This window comes from Sebastes umbrosus, chromosome 17, assembly GCF_015220745.1.
Source record: "Sebastes umbrosus isolate fSebUmb1 chromosome 17, fSebUmb1.pri, whole genome shotgun sequence".
Lineage (NCBI taxonomy): Eukaryota > Metazoa > Chordata > Actinopteri > Perciformes > Sebastidae > Sebastes > Sebastes umbrosus.
The window spans coordinates 8,013,260-8,039,126 of NC_051285.1; the positions used below are offsets into that span (position 1 = coordinate 8,013,260).

General features: G+C 38.5%; 1 protein-coding gene and 1 long non-coding RNA gene across 2 annotated transcripts in view; one reads left to right on the top strand and one right to left on the bottom strand.

The window, feature by feature from the left end:
* On the top strand, nt 1-12,609 carry ppp2cab (protein phosphatase 2 catalytic subunit alpha b). Its single transcript, XM_037748658.1, has 7 exons — nt 1-316; nt 9,083-9,292; nt 9,393-9,566; nt 9,732-9,821; nt 10,127-10,288; nt 10,600-10,718; nt 11,789-12,609. Exons 1-7 carry the CDS (start codon nt 215-217, stop codon nt 11,859-11,861), a joined length of 930 nt encoding a protein of 309 aa, XP_037604586.1. The 5' UTR covers nt 1-214; the 3' UTR covers nt 11,862-12,609.
* LOC119475709 overlaps nt 6,275-25,867 on the bottom strand; it is a 21,824-nt gene continuing 2,231 nt past the window's right edge. The window contains exons 2-4 of the long non-coding RNA XR_005203851.1: nt 22,700-22,704; nt 17,870-17,877; nt 6,275-6,285 (exon numbers count right to left, since the gene is read on the bottom strand). This is a non-coding gene — a long non-coding RNA (uncharacterized LOC119475709). The remainder of the gene's footprint in view (nt 6,286-17,869; nt 17,878-22,699; nt 22,705-25,867) is intronic.

A 25,867-nucleotide genomic window follows, 5' to 3' on the forward strand; every position in this document is an offset into this window, starting at 1 on the left:
CTCTCTCTCCCTCCCTCTCTCTCTTCAGTTTCAATTCAGTCAAATCATCGCGATCTGGCGGCCAGGGAGGTTCATACATACATGCGTCTTCTACTGACAAGAGAGCAGATAACACCTTTAGTGTAATCTCCAGAAAAGACGAGAGACATCTGGAGGGAGTCGTCGTCGTCTCCTTAACCGAAAATTAGTTAAACATCGAAAAACACACAGAAAAATGGACGAAAAGGTTTTCACGAAAGAGCTTGATCTGTGGATCGAGCAGCTCAACGAATGCAAGCAGCTGTCGGAGGGACAAGTGAAGACACTATGTGAAAAGGTGAGATATATTTTTAATTAAAATAATCCTCTTCTCAACCCTTAACTTGGTGTCAAACTTCTTCTCCTCCTTTACCGCCACCTTCCAGACACTCTCAAAATGGCGTCTGTAGTTCACATTTCACTGCGCCGTATATTTAAACAACCGTTAAGCGTTCTAACTGATTTTGTCCGTTAGAACCGTTTGAATTATGAATGAATGAAAGAGTTTATTTCAAACATAAAAACAGATACAAAATAATAACAAACAAAACAAGAGTAATAGTGTCCAGAAAAAGGAGTAGGTAGAAGTAAAACTTATATTTCCCTATACCCCTTTCTCACTTCTCCTCTAATAACTCATATATCATAGAATGATAATATAATATAATAATGTAGTATGTCAAAAGTTTAATAGCATAGTGTGTCATTATAAAATAATATAGGATATCAAAAAAGTCATAGTATAGCATGTCATAAAATAATATAATATTTAATTAAATAATAATATAGTATGTCAAAAAGATTAATAGCATAGTATGTCATTATAAAATAATATAGTAGGACATTAAATAATATAGGATATCAAAAAAGTCATAGTACAGCATGTCATAAAATAATATAATATTTCATTAAATAATAATATAGTAGGAAATTAAATAATAATAATATAGGATATAAAAAAGTCATAGTTTAGTATGTCAAAAAAATTAATAGCATAGTATATAATTGTAAAATAATATAGCAGGACATTAAATAATATAGGATATTAAAAAAAAGTCATAGTATAGCATGTCATAATATAATATTTCATTAAATAATAATATAGTAGGACATTAAATAATATAGGATATAAAAAAAAGTCATAGTATAGCATGTCATAATATAATATTTCATTAAATAATAATATAGTAGGAAATTAAATAATAATATAGGATATAAAACAGTCATAGTTTAGTATGTCATAAAATAATAATATAGTATATCAAAAAATAATAATATAGTATGTCAAAAAGATTAATAGCATAGTATGTCATTATAAAATAATATAGTAGGACATTAAATAATATAGGATATAAAAAAAGTCATAGTATAGCATGTCATAATATAATATTTCATTAAATAATAATATAGTAGGACATTAAATAATATAGGATATAAAAAGTCATAGTATAGCATGTCATAATATAATATTTCATTAAATAATAATATAGTAGGACATTAAATAATATAGGATATCAAAAAAGTCATAGTATAGCATGTCATAAAATAATATAATATTTCATTAAATAATAATATAGTAGGAAATTAAATAATAATAATAATATAGGATATAAAAAAGTCATAGTTTAGTATGTCATAAAATAATATAGTATGTCAAAAAGATTAATAGCATAGTATGTCATTTTAAAATAATATAGTAGGACATTACATAATATAGGATATAAAAAAGTCATAGTATAGCATGTCATAAAATAATATAATATTTCATTAAATAATAATATAGTAGGAAATTAAATAATAATAATATAGGATATAAAAAAAGTCATAGTTTAGTATGTCATAAAATAATAATATAGTATGTCAAAAAATAATAATATAGTATGTCAAAAAGATTAATAGCATAGTATGTCATTGTAAAATAATATAGTAGGACATTAAATAATATAGGACATCAAAAAGTCATAGTATAGCATGTCACAAAATAATATAATATTTAATTAAATAATAATATAGTAAGAAATTAAATAATAATATAGGATATAAAAAAGTCATAGTTTAGTATGTCATGAAATAATAATATAGTGTCCCAGATTTATTTATATCCCAAATTAAATATATGAACAGCATCCCAAGTTTATTTACAACCCACATATCCATCCGGAGTTAAAAAAGTAGATATAAACCAACCCTTAACACAACCCTTATCACAACTCTTCCTCAACCATATACCTCCCAAAAATATCTGCGAAATAAAGACTTTAAAGCACACCTTGTTGTTAATAGTGGGTTTACTAAGCCAGGAGAGGAGAGTTCAGCCATACTGTGGATTCAAGTCACATACCACATTTACAGCCTCTCCTTCATTCAGACTGTCAGTGTGACCTGTAACATCTCTTTTAGCTGTGGCAGTAAAAGTCCTCTGACAGTTTCATGTCACAGGTTGTCTGCATGTAAGTGTGGTAGAAACAGTAAACAGTTGCAATTAACCTCTGACCTCAACCCTTCATCTAGCTTCTTATTTACCTCGCTTGTCAATTTTCATAAAACCATGACATCATGTGATGGTCAAAGACATGTCATATTAGTGGGGACTCTTAACTAAAAAGGTAGATGAATTATTGTATCAAACAAACACCAATATTTTGAGCCTTTATGTTGTGAAATAATTTATCCTAGCAGCACAATGAAGCCCTGAAAAGGTTGGTACTGTGCAGTTAAAGTGTGGGTAAATGTGCACACAATTACTCTGCTTTTCTTAAAGGTAAACAGTTGCAATTGACCTCTGACCTCAACCCTTCATCTAGCTTCTTATTTACCCCTCTTGTCAATATGTAGTTTGACAGACTTGTTACCAAGGCAATGAGGTAGGCAATTTTCATAAAACCATGACATCATATGATGGTCAAAGACATGTCATATTAGTGGGGACTCTTAACTAAAAGGTAGATGAATTATGGTATCAAACAAACACTATCCTGAAGTAATTTATCCTAATGCAATGGGCAGCACATTGAAGCCCCGAAAAGGTTAGTAAACGCATACTGTACAGTTAAAATGTGGGTGAATGTGCACAAAGTTACTCTGTTTTTCTCACATGTAAACAGTTGCAGTTAACCTCTTAGCCCTGCCCTTCATCTAGCTTCTTATTTACTTCTCTAGTCAATAAGTAGTGAGACTGACGTGTTAACAAGGCAATAAAGTAGTCAATTTTCAAACATAATCATGACATTATATGGTCAAAAACACGTCATGTGTGAACCATATTAATCCACAGCTCTTGTTTCTGGTTTACTTATCCACATTTTAGGACAGTTATGTTGTTATTTATACAGAGAAACATAGACTTCAATGCAAGCTAATGACGTGGGCGACTGAACTCATTTGATGGCTAGACTTCAGGTCATCTTCGAGGCCACATAGGTGTTGTCATCTGTCTGTGGCTTTGACCTTTTATCCACGTAACTAGTGGTTGCTTGTTGCTGAGCCAGGAGTTTGATCTTATTTAACTGCCACACACTTATTCCTAAAAAAAATACAAAATTAATACATAACAACAATTATTTATATATAATTATATTATTATTTTCAGTATCCACACACATGTTTGTCTGTCTGCTCTTGCTTTGGCTGGTAATTGGCCAACTGAGTCTGCAGACTTGTGAGCTGGAGCTTAACCCCAATCTCTCCTCAACATCCTTTCTGCTCAGACTATCTGCTGATTTCCAGCCCTAGATATCTGGGTTAAACAGAAAAACGTCACCCTTAAACCATAGACTCTTATCATCAAATGGGGTGTTGCTTGTTTCTTTAATTTTTTTGCAATTTGCTTCAACTTGCCATCTTTTTTTTATCCATTTTCCATAAAGCCCTATTGTCAGTTTGTAAGTTTTTTTTCCTGATATCCTGGATTTCTTTAGATTTTCTGTTCAGCTTAACCATGATAACAGAGGCTAAATTTGGACAGATGTTTTTCTTTTTTATTGCCATTTGCTAAATATCTTTTTCATTCTTTAGTGCAGCTGGTGAAAGGCCCACTACCATATTTGGAGTGCTGTGCGCTGGAGGTCAATGGCACGCTATAGCCAAGTGGCTGCTCGTTAATCCCAGCATTTCTTTTCTTTTCTTTGTCCTCATCTTTTATATGGTCAGTTTAAAATTCCCTGCTTCTTACCTTGTGGATAGGAAGCTTAGGATGACATGGAGATGACTGTTGTGCCTTTTGGAGGAAATTGACAGTTTTCATTTGACTTATTTTGACTTCACATGCTTTTCCCCAGCTGATATGCTTTGACATGTCGCTGCACAATCAGATTGATTTGTAGGCCTCGTGAACAGTTGTGTTATATATCCACAGAAAAAAAAAACCTCAAAGAACATGTCGATGCACGAACAGCACGAATAATGTTGTTTTTCTTTCCTTTTGCCCCTCACTGTTTCCTCCCTAATGCAGCGAAGATGTCATAAAAATAGTCGAGAGGAAAAAGGAAACCTACAGTTTCCGACCCCTGAGGCTGCATCATTGTCACAGCTCTTATGAGCTTCAAACTACCGTCTACCTGCACTTAGCTATCCACCTCTCTTGAACCAGAATGCACCCACATCCTCCCTCATTTATAAATAGCAGAGGATATGATTGATTTGGAGTTACATCACTAACACTATCAAATCCATTGTTGCTAAGGGGATCAGGGCGTGTGACTCAGGATAACACTGTTCATTGTGACTCAGAGAGCGGCCGTCTCTGTTTTGGGATGTACGGGGGTGTGGAGGAATGTGATGTGCTGTGTAATCCGTCCTCAGTCTTTTCAATCCTGCTTGCCAGCTTTCTCAGGAAAGGCTCCAGAGTTTCTGTCTGGTGTCTAGTGTGTGCTGGGGAGGAGGGAATACTTGTCAGCTTCATCTTGTTTATCATAATCAATGCAAAATTTTCTCAGCATTGCAGTATTTCCCCCCCTCTCTAAGCGTTTGTTTCTTCGTTTGCAGAGTAGTGATGTCATCTGCTTGATCATTTAATCGTGTTTAAATTGAATGCAGACAACGCTCTGTTCACCAGAAATTGGTTTTATGTTCCTGTCAATTAAACAGTAAATTTAATTAAATGTGTAACACGTACCTCAGACAGAGACATATCCTTTTCACTACCTTTTTCCCCCCTCTGTTCAAAAATAAACCTTTTGAGAGTTACATAACCATTCAGACATTGTTTTTGTCCTCAAGCCCTTCGTTGTATATACCTTCGCTCATTTGATTCCCTTTTAAAGCACCGTCAGCTAACCGTTGAGGGTAAATTATCTTAAAGCGAAGATCAAAACATGCTTTAAACCCAGAGAGATTTATATAAGGCAGCAACAGTACAGCAGCGTTAAAAGGAAATTTGCTGATAAAGATGTGATTTTTCTCTTCAAACATTAATGCCATATGACATCATCTAAAGTGTGTCAGTATGACGTAATAATATGTGGTCATGCGGCGATATTTGCCCCACTTCCTGGAGCTGAAGCCTTCTGTATGACCTCTGTCTGTATTAAAACCAGTTTGATGCAGCTAGTCAGGGCGGCAAATAAAGCTGTGTTTGCCAGCTGAGGTCACGGTTTTACTAAGAATAATGAGTCAGTTGGTGAGAAGGACCGTTCCACCTGATGGTTTGTTTTCCTATAACAACGCCGGATATAATGAACTAAATTTGCATTGCGTTTCCATTTAGCAGAGCAGAAATCCCAAGATAGTGTTCTAGTGATATAAAAACTGTACAAACTGATATCAGAAACACAAAGTATGCAACAAAACAGTGAACATACTCGAATCAAAAAGACTGACGTGGACAAAATGTTAAATGCATCTCAGCAAAATGTCCTAGAAAACAGACACAATGTGCCGTCCTTTGGCTGCTGCTGGTGCTGATTTTTACACTGATTATAGTGCTGTTGTCAGGAAGATGCTTAACTTTTAAGCTACAATAAACATCTTGTGCGAGGTGAGGTCATTGTCTGTGGTTGTAGTTGTGCCTGGTCGTCAGGCTTAAAGTCTCCAGGAGAACCTTTGGCCGTGTTTAACTCACTTTAATGGGATTATATTGCGGCAGCCGTTAAAATGCTGACTTCGCTTCTCAGCACTCAGCTAAGCAGTTTGTTGACTGTGTGACGTCTGGCGTCTTTGGCACAGCTGTGATCTCGGCCGAGGGTCCCTCCCTGTCGCCTCGCCGTGGCATTTCAGCTACAGGTGTGGTCTGTACTTTGGCCGCGGCGCTTAGTAACCTCTGACGTCATCCTTTACCATTCACAACTGGACTGGCACCCACGGTGCACTGTTGGATAAACAGATCTCTCACACACTAAGTTTTGAGGTTATTGCTAAATCCAAGCTTAAATTAGAAGTTATGAAAGCTGGTCACATTGAATTAGTTTACTTCCTCCAGTTTTATGTAATATTTGATTGAATAGAACTTAATCATGTTTGATATTGTATTGTTTTCTGTCATATTTTTGTTGTTTTGTTGCTGATGATTGCAGTGGAATGAGGTTATTTACAACTGCAGGATTTTGACTAAAGATTAAAAGTGTCTTGAGTGGGCAAGGAAAGAATAGGATATAAAAAAAGATGAAAACACTGGCCCACTTCCTCTGCAGTGTCTGATGCAACCTTTAGCTGAACTCGGCAAACGGCGCCAAATAAATGAAATCAGTGGTTTAATATAGCATATAGTGAGAAGACATAACTCATATCTGTCATCAGACCCAGTGGTCAGTGCTGTGGCCTCACAAAAAGTCACGTTAACCAAGTCAGCTGAGCCAATTTAGGACACACAGAGGTGATATCTGACGTGTCAATAAACACATTACTCATGCAGTTCAGTGTACAGAGCTGTAAACAGTTTATTGTATTATTCACTGGCAAAGCAACTTAAGAGTATCCTAATGAATTATGAACTGCATGTGATTATCATAAAGTGGGCATGTCTGTAAAGGAGAGACTCGTGGGTACCCATAGAACCCATCTTCATTCACATATTTTGAGGTCAGAGGTCAAGGGACCCCTTTGAAAATGGCCATACCAGTTTTTCCTCGCCAATATTTAGCGTCAGTTTGTAGCGTTATTTAACCTCCTTCTCCACTCTAGCTTTAAAACTGAGCCTGCTACAACCTAAAAATTGCAAGTTGCATTAATGCGTTAAAGAAATGAGTGCCGTTAAAACGAATTTGCGTTAACACGTTATTATCGCGTTAACTTTGACAGCCCTAAATTTCAGTTCTTTTCAAATTATAGAGTGTATTAAATGTGTTTAATGTTTAGTAAAGAGGATCACAGAGAGACTGACCCGGCCCACTTAAAATGCACATTTGTTTATTTCCCCCTCGTCTCACTCAAAGTAATCAGGAGGATGAAAATATATTGCTGTTCCACTTTAACACAGGCATGTAGCTTTAGAGGTGGAGGCCCTGATCAATCTGTCATCCACAGTCCAGTCATTGAAAGGCCTCCTGCCACATGGTAGTGTGGGCACATGGAGGAGGGTGTGCATGTGGGTGTAATATAGGTCAGCGTTGTGCAGCGCTGCATTCCCGTCCTGGTCACCTTAGGTCTGTCTCTCTGTCCCATATGCCGGGATGACAGGCCAACTTCAGTCGATGTCCGTTCTCTTTCTCTCACCGAGGTCACATTTGCTGTTTAAAGAGAACAGTATGAGGCTGCTCAGAGTGAGCCACAGACAAAACACCGGGCATTTATTAGGGAAGCTTGCCCCATATCTCCGACTCCGTGCGTCAGACATGTCTGGTGGTCATTCAGCTCAGTCTCAGACCTTTTCTCTCTCAGCCTGAGGATTTGTTTGCATCAAAGCTCCTTTTAAAGAGCTCATCCATGACCCCCTTCGTCAGACCAGCCTGCCAAGCTAGACTGACTCCAGAATTGTGACCTTGTTGTGGGTCTCCAGATTTAGTACTGGTGCTGTTTAAAGCTTTCTCATTATTTTTAGTTTTGTTTTAATGGGGCAAGTGCTGCTAAAGGCTGCATAATCATGAGGCACCTGCTTAGTATAAATTATTAATAGAGATGTTCCGATACTATTTTTTCCTTCCCGATACCGATTCCAATACCTGAACTTGCAGTATTGGCCGATACCGAGTACTGATCAGATACCAGCGTGATTAAAAAAATATATAGTTGTACAATATATAGTAAATAATATATAGTCCAAACATAAAATAAGGAGAATCTGTCATTAGACACACAGAGGTGGTTGTTTAAAGCCAAATGATGCTAAGTAAGAAGCTGACCTGCAAAATAAATCTGTAGGCGACCTACTGAGTCATACGCTGCCGCAGCAACTTTTAGACTGCGCTGTGATGATCTGGGTAGAATGAAACATGTCCAAGAAAAACATTTTCCACTTTTAGACTTGTAGTGGCTGACTGTTGTGTTGCTATAGCCGTCCTAGCTATAACTGAGTGCTCTCAGAGTAATAATCATCCACAGACACTTGCGACCGTTTTCCACTCTGTTCTCTGCTTTTGCAGCATCACACTAATTGATTTTAGGAAATGTTGCAGTGCAACCAGAGCTATCTCTCCAAGCGCTGCGAGGCAGGCCCACAGGAAACCAGACACACACACACACACACACACACACACACACACTCGGTAGGGGCTTATTTCCTTGGAGAGATTATGGGGGAGATGTTGGGAGTTGTGTTGTAATCACCGTGTAGCATCTTAGACCCCACTAGAGGCTGGCTGATGTGGAAATTGTGCAGAGATGTTGGCAGGAAGTTGTCCGTTCCTGAAATAAAGATGGAGAACAAAGACTGACAAAGAAAATTACAGTGTGTAGAGCTGAGCATGTGATTACAGTGCAGGATCACATGGATTTTCCTGCATTTCAATGAGCACAACACAGTAAAGCGGCACACAAAATATACACTGTGGAAATTGGACTCTTGAGGCGTTTTAAGCCCCTGTGGGGTTTTTGCCTCATCTGCAGTTTTTGTATATCACTCTTTTTCCTGGTGTTTTTTCAATTTACACTCATTGAACCACATTTAACTGTGTGTGTTTTTTGTTTTCTGCAGGCAAAGGAGATTCTGACCAAGGAGTCAAACGTCCAAGAGGTGAGATGTCCGGTGACGGTGTGTGGCGATGTGCACGGCCAGTTCCACGACCTCATGGAGCTGTTCAAGATCGGAGGGAAATCTCCAGACACAAACTATTTGTTCATGGGAGACTACGTAGACAGAGGGTACTACTCCGTAGAAACCGTCACTTTACTAGTATCTCTAAAGGTCAGTAATCATGTAAAAATTCGCTCCAAAACTGAAATTTCAAAGTGCTTTTTAGGGAAAAAAATTAACAATACCGCTCTGTTTTTTGCTCGTGTTTCAGGTACGCTACCGGGAGCGCATCACAATCCTCAGAGGGAACCACGAGAGCAGACAGATCACACAAGTTTACGGCTTCTATGACGAGTGCCTAAGGAAATATGGTAACGCCAACGTTTGGAAGTACTTCACAGACCTGTTTGATTATCTCCCCCTCACTGCCTTGGTCGACTCTCAGGTGAGAATGTGCATTGGCTGGTTTTGACTTAATGTTGTGACAGAGTTTAATGTTGCATTGTAGAATGAAATATACAACACTACTAGTTTGGGAAATATTGGTTTGATGATGTGATGGATACAGTATTTACTACTTATACTAACAGTTTCCTCTTGTTCCTTCCAGATTTTCTGCCTTCATGGAGGCCTGTCACCGTCCATAGATACTTTGGATCACATCAGAGCACTGGACCGTTTACAGGAAGTGCCACATGAGGTAAAGATGATACTTAATTTTGATGTTCCTGGCCATGAAGCGGCTTATAGCTTTGCTTTTAAAAGTTATACAGACATTTAAGTACAGTAAAATAAAGAATTGAACAGAAAACGACAGGATTTGGTTGCAAAATAACAGATGTATGTCAGTAAAAATAACTTGATCATGACCAATACTAAGAAGCAAAAAGGAAGCAATGTGTTGATATTCTCTTTAACTCTGTGGTTGCTGTTAAGGTAATCAATACCAGGACTGTGTTGGTGTTTCCTTGCTAACCTGCTCCTCTCCCTCTTTGTCCTCTGCAGGGTCCCATGTGTGACCTGCTGTGGTCCGACCCCGACGACCGCGGTGGCTGGGGCATCTCCCCTCGAGGAGCCGGTTACACTTTCGGCCAGGACATCTCTGAGACTTTCAACCACGCCAACCGCCTCACACTGGTGTCCCGTGCCCACCAGCTGGTTATGGAGGTATGTGTTTATGTAATTTTAGTATAATTCAGGTTACAGTACATAGACTTCCCAGATAACAGTCAAGAAGTTCCCACTACAGTGGTGTTTGTTCATTCTACTTGAATGAATGCTTAACAAAAACTGATCTAAATAAGCATAAACGAAACAAAAAATCCTCCCAACCACCACTGTTACAGAAAATAATAGGACAGTTGTTATTCCAGCAGCTAGCACTCTCATATCGAGTTCAAAAACAGTACATTTGCATCACAGAAGCACTTTTTCCTGAATTATACATCTCTGTTGAATAATGCATCTGCTTCCCCCAGGGTTACAACTGGTGCCATGAGAGGAATGTGGTGACAATATTTAGTGCTCCCAACTACTGCTACCGCTGTGGCAACCAGGCAGCTATCATGGAACTAGACGACACCCTCAAATACTCGTTGTAAGTATCACAAAAGACTGGAGCATGTAATACTGTGGATACCTCAAAGCTGAAACTCTGCATGATTTTTGTTTTTTCAAATGTTTAAAGCCCCAGCCAGTGTTACTTTCTGTTTTTTAGTTAACGTTTTTACTCAAACAGAGAATGGAGGTACGGCTAATAGTCAGACGCAATTCATTACCATGGCAACCAGATTGCATCGTTTTTCAACCCAGTTTAGATGAACCCAGATTAGATGAATTTACTGTTTATCAGACCACAAATGAGACACGAATTAGCACAACACACCGACTCTCTCACTCACTCTCTTCTTTACCGTCTCCTGCTGAATTTGAATGAATCATTTTGGAGGTGCACCGTCCACCAGCACCGGCCACTCTCGTCTCAGCTCCCAGCACCGACACCAAAGTCGTGCGCTCCCCGTCGTCCAGACCTGTTAGAGGTCGACAAACCTCCAAAACGGCATCGGCTGCTTTCCGTTAATTTATCTCCCGGAGGAGACGGTAAAGAAGAGAGCGAGTGAGAGAGACAGTCAGTGTTCTTGTGTTAATTTGACCTGTGGGATTTCATCTAATCCATTGTGTTGATTGAATCCGTTCTCGGCAAACACAAGTGCCATTGTGAAAATACACACACTAAACTAAGGTGGTGGAAACTAAAAAATAAAATGAAAACCCTCAGTTGGCTTATGCAACAAGTTGGGCTAGTTAACTACACCTAACTAGCTAACTAACTAGAAGACAAACTGACCGCTGCTCAGACTCAATTTTAGCAACAACCTTCTTTTAATTTTGAGCACAAAATTTGTCATTTGTCAAAAACAAATTGGCAAACCGTGTGGTTAACTTAGTCAGGAAATGACACAAATGAAATATAGAAATGCCAATATACACTGGGGGGACTTTAATACCTGAAATGGTGATACAGGTTTTGCAAAACTCTAATTACGTGCGTATGCATCATTGTCAAACCACATTTAGTATCATGCTCACAATATGTATGACTTGATTTAATGATTGGTTGACTAATGTTTTTTCTACTTTTTTTTTTTTTTTTCTTCTCCTCACCAGTTTGCAGTTTGATCCTGCGCCTCGCAGAGGAGAGCCTCACGTCACTCGCCGCACCCCAGATTACTTCCTGTAAATTCTGACCTTTGACCCTTGTACAGTCAGGTCCAGTATTGCCATGATGATGTACGACCTTCAACCGATAACAACGCGAATGAGGAAGGGATGGGTGGGAGACTGGGGGGGGTGGGGCTACACAGCAGTGCACATTGTATATCCACACAAAGACCTATTTAAGCATTTAGCAAAAAACAATGTCTGTGTGTCTATGAATGGACCAAAAGGTGTGTGCCATAATCATTACAATATTCATTGCTGAGGACTTGTATTGAAAACCTCCCCTGCTATGTAACACAACAGAGATGTTTAAATTCCTCATCCTGTACCTGGTGTAGCTGGACCGATGACACCGAGGTCCAAGACGAAAACATTTGCTACTTCAGATGCGGCTGTTTGAACCCCACATGCCATGGCTTATATTTAGGAGATCTGAACGTGATCTGTTTGCACTTTTGTAAATCTAAACAAATGTAACATATGTCAAAAGATGAAAATTATTTCACACTACAGATGTTTTTTGTTTTTTTTCTCTTTTTGATTTTTAAAAAATTCCAAATAAAGCCCCCATCAGGCAAGTTTTACACAAGGTTTCTTTGTCCTGGGTAACTTTTAAGGAAAGCCCTTCTTTTATGCAGTCACACAGCTTGGTGTATATGATAGACAGATGATGGAGTGTTCATCCACATCAACTCACTGACTCCCTCTGAACTACATAGCCTGTTAACCAAACCATTTGAATAATAAAGACGAAGGTGGCTCCTTGATGCGAGTGTGCTGTTTTTCTGTCTTTTCTCTTTATGATACTGAAAAACATCGCCCTGAATGAGATGGCAACTGGTGTTATTATAGTCTGGCTTACAAGGTCCTTTTGACATGTGATTAAATTTGAACTGAACTACCTGGAAGTCAGCCAGTTCAGCACCCAGCCAGTAGGTCAGCCATCTGGGCTGCAGGTTGGCTGGCAGCGCTACAACTGAGGAATTAGTTCAGGGTGTGTGGTTTGGAGAGGTTTGCATGCTGTCTGCCTTCCTCTTGAAGAGTGGTACTGTAATGGTAACTAAACCTTCTCACAGATACACAGGACATCTTGTTTTTCATTAAAAAAGTTATTTTTATCAAGAAAAGCAAAGATTTTATGTGTCCCACACACCAGTGCCAACATTTACCACCATCTTGCCAGTAAAGAAGAATCATCAGTGTGAGCAGAGTGACCATTGTCAGACATTTTGACATTTCGGTTGGAAAAGCAGGTGTATTAAATAACATAAACGATAGCTGCATTCCCTATAGGGGAGGCCCTGATGTTGTGCATGCTGGTATAGCTTACTGGGACTACAAATTAGAAGCATTCTTGACCCTTTTACTGTTATTAGAAGGCTAAACTATACGATCCTGTAGGCTTTACCTTTGAACAGTGGCTTTCTTTTTAAAAATTAATTTCTCCATGTTGGTGTAAAATTATGAGTCTATAAAGTTTTTGATCTAAGACGACCAAGATGTGGATCTTTAAAAACAGGTCACTCCTGTTATGCAGCATGCAACGTTTATTTTCCCATGAATTACTTCCTCATATTTTCTTTCTTATGTGTCAAATATTTGTAACAAATAGCTTAAATTATAGATTAAGGTCTTCTTTATAACATAATCAAAGAATAATGCATATTACAAATACTTTTTTTTTGCATATATTCAGTTTTAACAGTTTTCTTCATCTCCTTGTATTTTTATATCTGGTATATTTTTTTGTACTTTGTACTTTGCACTACTAACATGTTTTGCACTATGGAACTGTGATGCTGGAAACTTTAATTTCCCTCGGGATCAATAAAGTTTCTATCCATCTATCTATCTATATATCTATATATGTTTAGGATAGGTCGTTGGGCTGCAAGTCTCGCGAGAGTTATTGGACGCAACTTGGGAGGTTACTTTCAAGACCATAAAGTATAAACTGTCACTCATGTCTTATTTTTCCATGTTTCATGATGTTAACCTGTTTCTCACTCTCTTAAAGTTCCACCCTGTTTGGCTAAATTATGAAAACAGTTGGTCCGATCAAAAGAATGTAAAAAGATAGTTGATATAGTTATAAAAATATAAAAGGATAGCTAACTAAATCTGGATCAGTCACAGTGCTATATGTCTAATTTAGCTCCTAATCCTCCACCCTTTTTACACTATTGTTTCAACCCTGTCATTTTGTAGCAGTGATATTATCTTAAAATAGAAAAATTATGGACTTTTTAAAAGCAGCCACATTAGAGTAGGGAGTGTTTTTTTTTGAGGTAACGTTTCCCTCTATTTCTGATATTAATTAATTGATTAATTTCTGAAACCCAACTTCCGGTCTCACTCTGGTTGATGGTGTCCACTTGACGCAGCCGCAGAGACCGATGACGGTGACTCTGTCATTGGCTCACAGCGCTGCTTCCTCTGCTGTGTTATTGGCTCACCGTTTAATAGAGAAGCTGCCATACACACACACACACACACACACATATACACTAGAGAGAATACATCATCTCTCCCTGGAAGCATGTTGTGAATTTTTATGGTGTGACAATGATGTCAGCGTTTTACATTGAGCCTGTAAACAAAACCAGAGACTAATTCCTCTGCATTTGTTTCAATAAGGTTCAGTTTATTCATTAATATATCTAATTTTCGATGTGTATATGCAAAATTACAATCACATTCAGACAGCCTATAGTCTTAATGCTAATAATATTTATTCCTAAACCTGAAATTCGGTCAATAAAAGCAGTGGTGTCGTGGTCGTTGATGAGGTAGTACACCCACGTGGGTGTACTACTAGTCCAGGGGTCTGCAACCTGCAGCTCTTTAGCTCTTCTCCAGTGGCTCCCTGTGGATTTTTAAAAATGGAAAGGAATAACTGTTTTTTTTTGTTTACATTTTCATTTTTATTTATAATTGTTGAAGGTCTATGGCACGACGGTACGACGGAGTATTAGGGCCACATTGAGGGAAAAAAAATAAACCTGAGATTTCGAGAATAAAGTCATAACTCTACGAGAAAAAAAGTCGGAATATTATGAGAATAAAGTCATAATATTATAAAGTAGTAATTTAACGTGTTATATTCTTTTTTTCTCGTAAAGTTATGACTTTATTGTCATAATATTACGACTTTTTTTCTCTTATGACTTTATTCTCGTAATATTACGACTTTTTTCTCGTAAAGTTATGACTTTATTCTCGTAATATTACAACTTTTTTCTGGTAAAGTTATCACTTTATTCTCGTAACATTACGACTTTTTTTCTCTTATGACTTTATTCTGGTAATATTACAAATTTTTTTCTCATAAAGTTATGACTTTATTCACGTAATGTTACAACTTTTTTCTGGAAAAGTTAACACTACGACTTTTTTTCTCGTAAACCGATGACTTTATTCTTGTAATGTTATGACTTTTTTCTCGTAATATTATGACTTTATTCTGGTAATATTACGACTTTTTTCCCGTAAACCAATCTGCTTGTGACTTTGTGGTGACTTGCAATTTTCCCCGTTGGGCATAGCGTAACAAAGACGGTGAAATGTTAACCTGCACTTGACCCACGTGTGCTCAGTTTGATTGACAGCAAATAAAGCCCCGTGATCACAGCATGCCCTGCTTTCTTTACAGCCATTGGATAAAAGCCAGATTTTCTCAGAAAATGGCTGAAATTGCCTGAAAGTTGCACCAAACGTCCCATTTCAGAACCTAAAGCTAACCTGATTCTTTGTGTTTGCAACAGGCCACCATACCTCAATGGGAGAGACCTGCGCCAGACACTAATGTGGTAAGTAGAGGTCGACAGAGGTCACTTTAAAATGAACAACAATGCGCTGTCAAGGAAGAATGCATCAATCTGAGTGTATGATCTAGTGATCCTGTGTAAGTCAGTGTGCGTGCTTGACACAGGCCCAGCTACAATATATTTCCTGGTCTATTTGGCCCACCATTCAAAATGCAAACCTGAGTCTCTGCCACAAAAAGACGCCACACATCAGACAAAAGCAGCGATCAAAGACTGAATCTGCTCTTCCTTTCAGGGCCTGCTCACTGAAGCACAGAGACACGTATCATGTTAATTAATAATCATCGCATCTTAAATTAAACCTGTTAGGTTCCTTTGTAAACACGATGAAACAGCTGGCACGATGAAAGAGGGTCGCAAATGGCTGAGGCAATATGCTCAAATTAAACAGGAGTGAAGGTCGCTTTGTTTCAGTGTTCCACTGCTGGCACACGGCCAATATTGATTACTTGCAGAAAAGTGCTCTTATTATCTTTTACAACCATCAGACATTACCTTAAGAAATAAGAATACCTTCAAAACAGTGTATTTAGTTGAGTTATAACCACAATTTTCCTGCAGATTACAGTCATCATCTTTGTAATCGACGATCTGTTATTCCTCAGCACCAGTGAGAAAGGCATTATCCCTCTGAAATCAAAATGATTACATCGTTCACTTTAATTCAGCTCTATTTTAAAAATCTATTTTCCTCCTGCAGCCATCACGCAGTCCCACAGAGGATGTGTGTGTGCTGTAATGACGCCTCTCTCAATAAGTTCTTTATTAAAAAGCAGATTAAAATGTGCCAGGCAGAGCCAGACGCTGCTGCGCTGTGTGTGGGTTCTCTGTTTTCCTGATTGAGCCTCTTCTGCAGCAACAAACCATGTAATCATCCACATTTTCCAGAGCGCTCTCCTCATAATTGAAAATCTCTGTTTTGCAGGTTCACAGTGAAAACAGGCAACTATTTTCTGCTTTGCACAGACTAGGAACAAAGTCATCATTGAAATGAAAAAGATAACCCGTATCTCCCTGCGGATCATGATAATCAGTTTCAGACTCGAATTTCAGATCATTCTTTTATTTACCTCCATTCTCTCAATCATGTTTGTGTTCATTATAAAAAAAAAAAATCAAGATCATGATGCAGCTTTTCGCTTTACATTATGCAGCCATCTGACTCCTGACAAGCCTCCACTCACTGGTGGACTAAAGGGGGCACCAAGGGAGGGTGGAGCGTCCATGTTCAAACAAACCGCAGCAAAAATGCCCTCTTGGATGCCCCTATATGGTAGATGAAACATGATTGAAACATGAAGTGCCCTCTAGGGTGCCCTTCCAGTAGACAAAATGTGATAAAGTGCCCTCTATGGTGCCCTTGTAGTGGAGAAAACGTGATGAAGTGCCCTCTATGGTGCCCTTCCAGTGGAGAAAATGTGATAAACTGATCTCTAAGGTGCCCTTAAATGAAGAACACATGATGAAGTGCCCTCTAGGGTGTCCTTATTTGAAGAAAATATGATCAAGTACCCTCTAGATGACCTTATAAATTGAGAAAGCATGATGCAGTGCCATATAGGCTGCCCTACATGATAGAAAACGTTCTGCAAGCCACTGCCCCACCGTATGCTGCTGGTGCCCTGTTTATTTTTTCCGCCCCCGCCCCTCTGACAATATTTGTCCAACACTGCATCACTCCACTCCATCAAGTTTCAAGTATCTTAAACAGTCACCCCTGTGGCCTATTTTAGATTGTGATAAGCAGTCTCTGGATCGTTTTTTTCCACATTAACATTTCATCCATCACTTCGGAAACACGCTCATCCCAGCTGTCTGATTGTTGTGGCCCTGGACTGGGCAGGCGTCCAACCTGACGCACCCCAGCAGCTCATTCACCGTCCTCATGTGACCGGTATGCATTTCATTTAAGGATGCATCGGGGAAAACTTGAAGATTGTTCCCTATATGTAATAAACGTGCACGTGTCCCTGTGCAAAGAGGAAAAGTTTTTCCATTTTTTCTGCGTTTGATTTCTTCCAGGGAAATCTACGCTTGTGATATTCTTTATTTATGTGTGTGTGTATGACTCACACTACACAGCAAAGTGGCATCTACAACTTTGCAAAAATGTAAACAAACTGAATCACAGGAAAAGCTATTTTTAACACAGTTGGTCAGCTTTCATCGTTTAGCTTTACGCATGTCTCCGTGTGATGACAGAGCAGCCTGAAAGTTGGTTTCTAGATATGGAAGTGACGACATGTTGACCGTCACTGATTAAAGAGGCCGGAGACAAAAAACAGGCGACACAATACAAGAGCTTAATCCAAAGAAACACAACTCTCAGCTGCATCGTGGCGGGACGGAGCCAGTGTGAGCTCCTTTAATAAGGAGACGCCAGGATACGTGATTCTCTCATCAGCACCAATCAAATGCAGTTTATCAGTGGACGTCAGTCTTTGTTGTTGGGCCCACTTGGTAACGACAGCTATTCAGGTACCTGCTGCTGCTGTTCAACATCTAAATTTAAACTCTCTGTGTGTGCCAAGGAGGTTTGGATGAAAGCCCTGATAATTCCAGGCGAGCAGATGCAGATGCCAAGCTATCATGATACAATGGCTGAACCCTGTTGTAAACAACACTATCAGAGATATATGTGTACGACGTGACGGAGGAAAAGATCATGATAGATGGGTTGTTGTTGGATAGTTGGCTGATGATACTAGTTGTGAGGTCGGAGGAGAGGAATCCTGGACGGGGTGGGACAGGGTCACATTGTGCGTCCCCAAAAAAAATCAACAACTGAGTTATATAACAATAGCTTAATAGGGATACATAACATTACATCAGCGGTGCATTGTGAAGTCATGTGATTACCCTGAATAACCTTGAGTAACTCCAAATACGGATGATTGGTATAGAGACAGATGCATATTTATTCATAGTAGCTTTAAATAATACAAAAAACACAGTAGATTTGGAATACACATGTATACATTTACTACAAATAAGACACTTTTGATCACTTTTAGAAAAGTATGTTGTTGTAGTCATATGAATAACAGAATCAATACTAAAAAGCTAAGGTTAAACGTGCAAAACAGCACATAAATATATACATAATACTACATTGTAGGGTACATATTGCATTTATATTTTCCATAATTTTAAAATCATTGTTCTAACCAGATTTTTGTGCCACATTGTTCCTCCATCTATCTCATCTTCTTTGTCTTTTGGAGTACATGTTAGTGATGTTTTCACATGTCAGACTAAATATAGAGCTACAGATATAAACCAAAAAAAGGAGCAACAACCTTTCTACCTCTCTCTCTCTTTCTCTTTCCACCAATTAGCATTCAGTATTGTGTCTCCAGGATACCTGAAACCATGACAACAGCAGGTTACTGTTCCCATCTGGTACCTTGAGCTCCATCTGGTGGATATTAAAGAGGAAGGTCACTTTGAAGACAAATTTAGGAAGACCCTTGTTAGAGGCTAATGTATGCCACTGTGTAGGCAGTTATACTCCATTACAGTCCAAACAAAACGTGAATGTTTTTGCAAAACTTAGCATAGACACTAATAAATGTAACAAAGACCATTTTTGTGTGGTAGTGCCTTTTATTTACCTGAGCATGTTTTGACATATTGCACTTTGCACTATTTATTTAAATTCTACTTCAAATGTTTTTTTATGGTGAAGCATAATTTTGCCATGCTTATTTTCCATATAAACATATAAACAAATGAAGAAGAATATATAAATAAATAAAAGACATAAAATAAATTAAAAAAAACAAAAATAAACAAAAAAACATAAATAAATAAATACATAATTTAAAAAAGGGAAATAAAAGAAATACTGAATAATTCAATTAAAATATATATAAAAACATATTAAAATAAATAAGTAATCATAATAATACAAATAATGATGTTAAAAACTGTAATAATAATCATGAAAACAAAATAAAAATAGTTTTATTACTTGCATAACTTCACCATTCTGCTTCTGTAAATCATACATACATTACAGAATTAAATTTATACTGTCAGAAACTCTATTTTGACAAAATAATCTTTTTTATTATCATTATTTTTTAGGGCTTTTATTGCCTTTGTTAATGCAGCTGGAGAATGACAGCCACAGGTTGGTATCAAACGCAGGCCACCTGCCAAGCACTCAGCCTACATGGGGCGCACGCTCCACCGGGTGAGCTAGAGATCGCCCCTTCACAAAATAACTCAAGGTCTACTACTAACTAGCTTTTTCTGGATCTTTCAACAGCATCTCAAGGTCTTAATCAGAAAATAATGTGACCTCAGAATGAATCTACGGTTCAGGCAATAAGAAGGGATTGTATATTGTTGCAAGACTGTAACCTCTGTCTCTATTCATAGAGAAGTGAAAGACCATGAGATGTTGTTGAAAGCTCTGGAAAAAGACAGTGTGAGTAAACCATGAGCATTTTTTATGATGCATCTTCAAAAGTCTGTCTCATTATGTCTTGTCATGACTCTTGTTTTGTTCATTTCAGCGCCACCTTGTTCCCATTCTTTGTGTTTGAGAAGAAAATGAATCCACCCCACATAACTTTGTTGTGAGTCAGAAAAAGAAACACCTCTCCTTTTTTTCCACGATGAAAACAATAATCCAAGCCTTGTTAGAAGTGGAGAGCCCACATTCTTGATTGAGACGCAATTTAGAAAGAAGGAAGATTGACAGAAGGCAACAAAGGTGCAACCCTACACACTTTACTTATATTTGTGGTGTAGTGCTAAGACAACAGTCAACTTGTTTGTGTGAGTATTAACATTTGATATTACTCTCTGCCTCTGGTGTCTGTCGCCACCCAGGGTTGGCTACAACCCCTTTGTTTTCATGCCTCACTGATACATACTGTATAGACTTATTGCTACAAAAAGCCCTGTTGTTGCATCAGTAATGAATAATAAGTTGCAACTCATAGTAATCCACAATATTCGACATTCGGATTTTGGTTCCACATGTCTGTATAGAGATTGTGAGAAGCTTCCAAAACAGCAATTATAATATAAAAACAGGAGCTCTGTGTTGCCACATTAGACACAGAAACATTACATCAGAATCTGTTCTACTCAACAATGATTTGTTTTAAAGGATCAGTTCACCTAAATCACATAATAAACACACATAATTACATGGTGGTATCTTGCCATACAGATCTCCATTGCCGGGACCATCAACAGCCCCAACAATTCAATAGAGGTGAAGGCCATTTCCTTTGTGGTGATCAAACAATTGGAAAACTATCTTTGATAACCCTCACTGTAGCACGAAATACAGACGCTTTGTCATGGCCATCGGTGTTCGATACCGACGCACAATGCATCCTTTAGCACTAGTATGAGACGCACTGGGTTTTCCATTAATTACAATGTAAACCAATCTGCAGCTACAGGAAACGCTCAGAGAAAATGTGTCTGGGAGTGGCTGTGGTGACGTAGTATAAAGAGCGAAAAGACACATTAAGGGTAAGGGAATGGAAGTGATGGGTCCAACAAACACAAGGCTTTCACCCAGGAGGCCGCTGTTCGTGTCCCCTGCGTTAAGTTTCACTTTCACGTTACAATCAGCTGTTCAACGTTAAGTCGCATTTTCACTGTACAAACGTAGTAATTTTAAGCCTAACCATGTTGTTTTTCAAAAACTAATAAAGTGGTTTTATTGCCTAATCCTAAACAAGAGTATTTGTTTAATTCACAACGTTAAGCATGTGTTTACTGTGACCAAAAAGTGACGCAGAGGGGTCTGACAAGGTCAGTATGTGACGAGTTCGGAGGAGAACGTGTTGGCCAGCCATATAAAAAATAGTATAAACCAGAACTGAAGGTTGACAGTTGATTATAAAGATAAAACTGCAGATCATGCAGCAAAAAACACGTTCCTGTTCACTCTCACCATCTTTTGAAAAGATTTGGTCAAATTTTGTCTAAATCCACTGACGCCATCATTTTAATCAATTTAAACTTCATCATCACCGCCGCTGAAAGCACCATCGCCCTTCACAGGCCCTAAAATCTGACCGAGACACTCCCAACGTACTGCAGGCTTGACCGACTTCCCAAACACTCCAACACCAGTCAGCTGTGTAATTAAATTACCACCATCGCCCATGCAGATGTACCGAGACATCGCAGGTCTAATGAGACAATTAGCTTGTACCATCTCAAAGCCTCACTCCTCATTAGCACTGATGGCCGCGGGACACGCTGATGGCTCCATCACGGCCCCGCCCTAACACTCAGACTTCCAGCCGCCGCCAGGAGGTTTCTGTGGAGACTAATGGGTCATTAGAGTGAGACTGATGAGTGAGGTAAAAAGGCCTGAGTGACCTCTCCATCCACAGAACACGAGGGAGAGAAAGGGAGGGAAACGTGCATTAAGCCACAGTAACGTTTAACCAACATACTTTATGAATACTGAAATAAATACTGAAGACTGCACCTGTTCAGCTGTAGGGAGAACACAATGCAACACTGCATTATTAAAAAGCCGGCCTCCCATGCAAGTGAAAACATTCATTTGAAATCCATAGATCATTTTAGGTATCAGTGTTTCCCAAAGCCCAAGATGACATCCTCAAATGTCTTGTTTGGTCCACAACTCAAAGATATTCAGTTAACTGTCACAGAGGAGTAAAGAAACCAGAAAATATTCACATTTAAGAAGCTGTTCTGTTAGCTAGTTTTAAAGTGGCAGTAGGCAGTATATTTTTTGGCATCATTGGGCAAAAATTCCATAATAACCTTCTGCTTATTGTAATTCAAGTGTTCTGAGAGATAACTAGACGTCTGCTCCTCCTCATGGCTCAACAGATTTTACAACTCATCAAAAACGTTCTCATTTTACAGCTAAACCTTACACTACAAGATGATTCTGAAAACATTTGAGGCGAGAAATAGGCATTAACGTAACATAATATTGATTCATATTTGATCAGCGCTGCCTAGTTTGACCGTTTGGTCGGAGTTCGTGAGTGATTGACAGCCGGCTCTCATAGACAGCAGCTGGACAGCAGACCTCAGATCAGCTCCTACTGGTTGTTTTCCTCCGGTCTCTGAAATCTTGCAAATGCCGTTACCGGAGGACACAGAGGCACATGATTTTTTTCAGGTTACCTGTTTCATGTTCTACTGTCACGATATAGCAACCGTTTTATAAAAATAACTTTTTTTAATCATATTTGCTCCAATCTCGCCTACTCCAGCTTTAACTGGGTACTTTTCCAATTTTTAAGTTTATATTTTAAATAATACTCCAAACTTTAAAAATAGCAATTTTATTTAGTTTTCTTCACAGAAATTAATGAAATGCTGAGATATAGGCCAACTGTATATTTAAAAAAAAAAAAAAGTTATCTTATAACCCTTAAAATCAAGTGAAGCTTTGGCAAACCCCCCGTGAAGCTTTGGCGACCCCTAGTGTGGGGGTCAGGAACCCCAGGTTGGGAACCAGTGGCTTAGTTCATAGTGCATGTGTTGTTATTAATGCACAAAATAAATCATGACATCCAAAACCATCAACTAGAATAACATTTTCGAACCTGGTTAACAGAACGAAGGGGAAAATGTATCGTAACCCTGTTGTTAAAGCATTTAACAGTTCATACACTATTATAACTTCCCATAAAATCTCACTGAGTTGTGGTCTTATAGTGCTTCATACACAGTATGTTGGTATATTATGAGAGGGCGAGATAAAGAGAAACACTCTCTCTGTATCAGTAGAGAGAGAGAGAGCAATGCACCATTTCTCTGCCCTTTCTATTAAAAGCACCTGAGCTCAGCAGTGATACTCTATTCCTGCCTATTTTGGCTGGATCCAGGCCTTTGTCCAGCCTCTGACAGACAGACAGACAAACAGACACGGGGTCACATTTTATCCATGCAGCAGCCAGACATAGAACTAAAAAACAATCTATTGCTACTCAGAAGAGTATGCTTTTAAAACTAGTCGATTAAAAACCTTAAAAAGTGTCTTAGTCCTCACCTCATCTCACTATTTACCAGCTGATAAAGTCAAGTTTTCTACTGGTGCTGAAATCCCACAAATAAACCTGTTTCATCCCCCAAGAGCCTCGATAGCAACACATCATGTAAATGTGTTTTGCATTACATAAAGAGCATGCTTTTCATTCCTGGCTCTTGGGGGAGCCAGCAAAAGACCAACGCCGAAGCCGGGCCCTTTTGTCTGTGTGTGCGACCTACATTCTCTCAATAGTGAAATGCTAACAGGGCAGCGGGTCTATTGATAGCTGCAATCTGGACCAGCTCAGGGAAACGGTCAAGAGAATGATTAAACTAGATTAAATAGACAGTTATATTTGCTGGAGCATTGAGTGGGATTTCACTGAAGCCCTGCAGTGGGACTCAGTGTGTGACTCACAGTATTGAGCTGCGTCATGTGATTCTGGTGGTCGATATCTGCAACAGTTTCTAAGTCTAAGAGACAATGAAGTCTGCAGTAACTTTGCATTACATGCATACTATAATGTGATTACTGCCAATAATCCCATAAAACAGTGTAATGAAGCTGTTTACAAAGTTACATTTCCCTATTTTTCCGCTTTGGGCTTTATGTTCATTCAAGTGCAAATGACAAAATTACCACAGAACACATTATGGCTGCAACTAACGGCTGTTTTCATTGATTAAGATAGTATATAAATAGTGGAAAACATCCATTACAGTTTCATAAAGCCCAAGGCTAATGTCAAATTGTTTGTTTTGTTTGACCGACCATCCAAAACCTAAAATATATTGAGTTTATTATCACATAAAGCAAAGAAAAGCAACAAATTGAGAGGCTGGAATTGGGGAGTGTTTTTTGCAATGAAATGGTTATCAAAATAGTTGCTGATCACTTTGTCTGACAATATATTCAACGACATATAATTTCTCCAGAACAACTAGATAGTTATACTCTGATTGGTGTACTCAACGTGTTATTACTGATTTAAATGCCCAGACCTCAAATAAAAAACAAGAGACAAGAAGAGTTGTTGTGGGAAAATTAAAAATAGTAAAGAAAGATAAACCTCCTGGGAACTTGTTGCATTCAGCTGGAGGTTGTGTGGTGTAATGAGTAAAAGTAAAAAGTAAAGTCGGACCCCCTTCTCAAAAAGCAATCTCAAGTCTCATAGCAACACCGCATGCTGGTACATTTTTATTTTCACCTCTGGCTTTTCTATGAGGCACCTTTGGCTGTTTGATAGCTGCAATGGGAAGGTGGGAAAAAGGGGTTCTCTGCAGCAAGCCATAAAAATCTCCTTGATTCTGAGGGGCTCATCTTAAAACCGGACATTTACCAATAATATTTTAGATCCCTGAAACATTTTCTGCTATCAAATTCCATCTCTACATCGTCATCTTTTGGGTTACACAGGCATCAACAAGTGAAGTCGCAGTACTTGATTTAAAAGTCCATATTTTTGCTGACTTGATGTTAATCACTTTACCGGCAGAACCATGCAAGCACAGTGCATTAGCTACTGATGGATTATGTAGATTTAATGTAAACCACTTACTGCTGAGTAGATTATTAGATTGGTGCACATTAATTTTCATTTTCACCTGTTATCTGTCCAGAAGTCAAGGTGGGGTGATTGTATTAGGCTGGATGACAGGTTACATCTTTAACAGACTTTCCGAGAGATGGATGACACCGTTAGTCCTCTTCTCCACTGTCACTGCGTTATTAACCTCACCAAATGTTTGCAGCTATTTTATGAATGACACTGTTACCATGACAACAGACAAAGTTCATCATGATGTGCAATACCTATGTATATATCTAGAGATATATCCCTCTATACGTGTGATAAATGCAATGTACAGTAAGTCACTGAGGTCTGCAGTCACATTGTAATTACCTATGAGAATATTATGGGAATATCACAGGCTAGTGTAACATTAGAGATGAAATATAGGCTGATAATAAGGTCTCTATAAACTCAATATTAAGTATCACAGGTGCTCTATGTGTCGCTATAGAATATATAAATATTGGCATGGACAAGGGCCCACCAGGCACAGGCCCAGGGGCCCAAATGGTCATGCGGCCCCTAAGACAAAGGCCTTGTTTGTAATTATTATTAACATTTTTTTCTTTGGTTGTTTACAACTCTGAGCTTGTAGAAACCTAATAGTGTTTTTAATGATGTAAAATATG

What these genes read in the sequence shown, in the direction of transcription:
- ppp2cab (XM_037748658.1), top strand. Translation starts at nt 215, where the DNA reads ATGGACGAAAAGGTTTTCACGAAAGAGCTTGATCTGTGGATCGAGCAG. An exon ending in CTGCCTTGGTCGACTCTCAG is followed by an intron (nt 9,567 to 9,731) that starts GTGAGAATGTGC and finishes TGTTCCTTCCAG; the next exon opens with ATTTTCTGCCTTCATGGAGG. An exon ending in CCCACCAGCTGGTTATGGAG is followed by an intron (nt 10,289 to 10,599) that starts GTATGTGTTTAT and finishes TGCTTCCCCCAG; the next exon opens with GGTTACAACTGGTGCCATGA.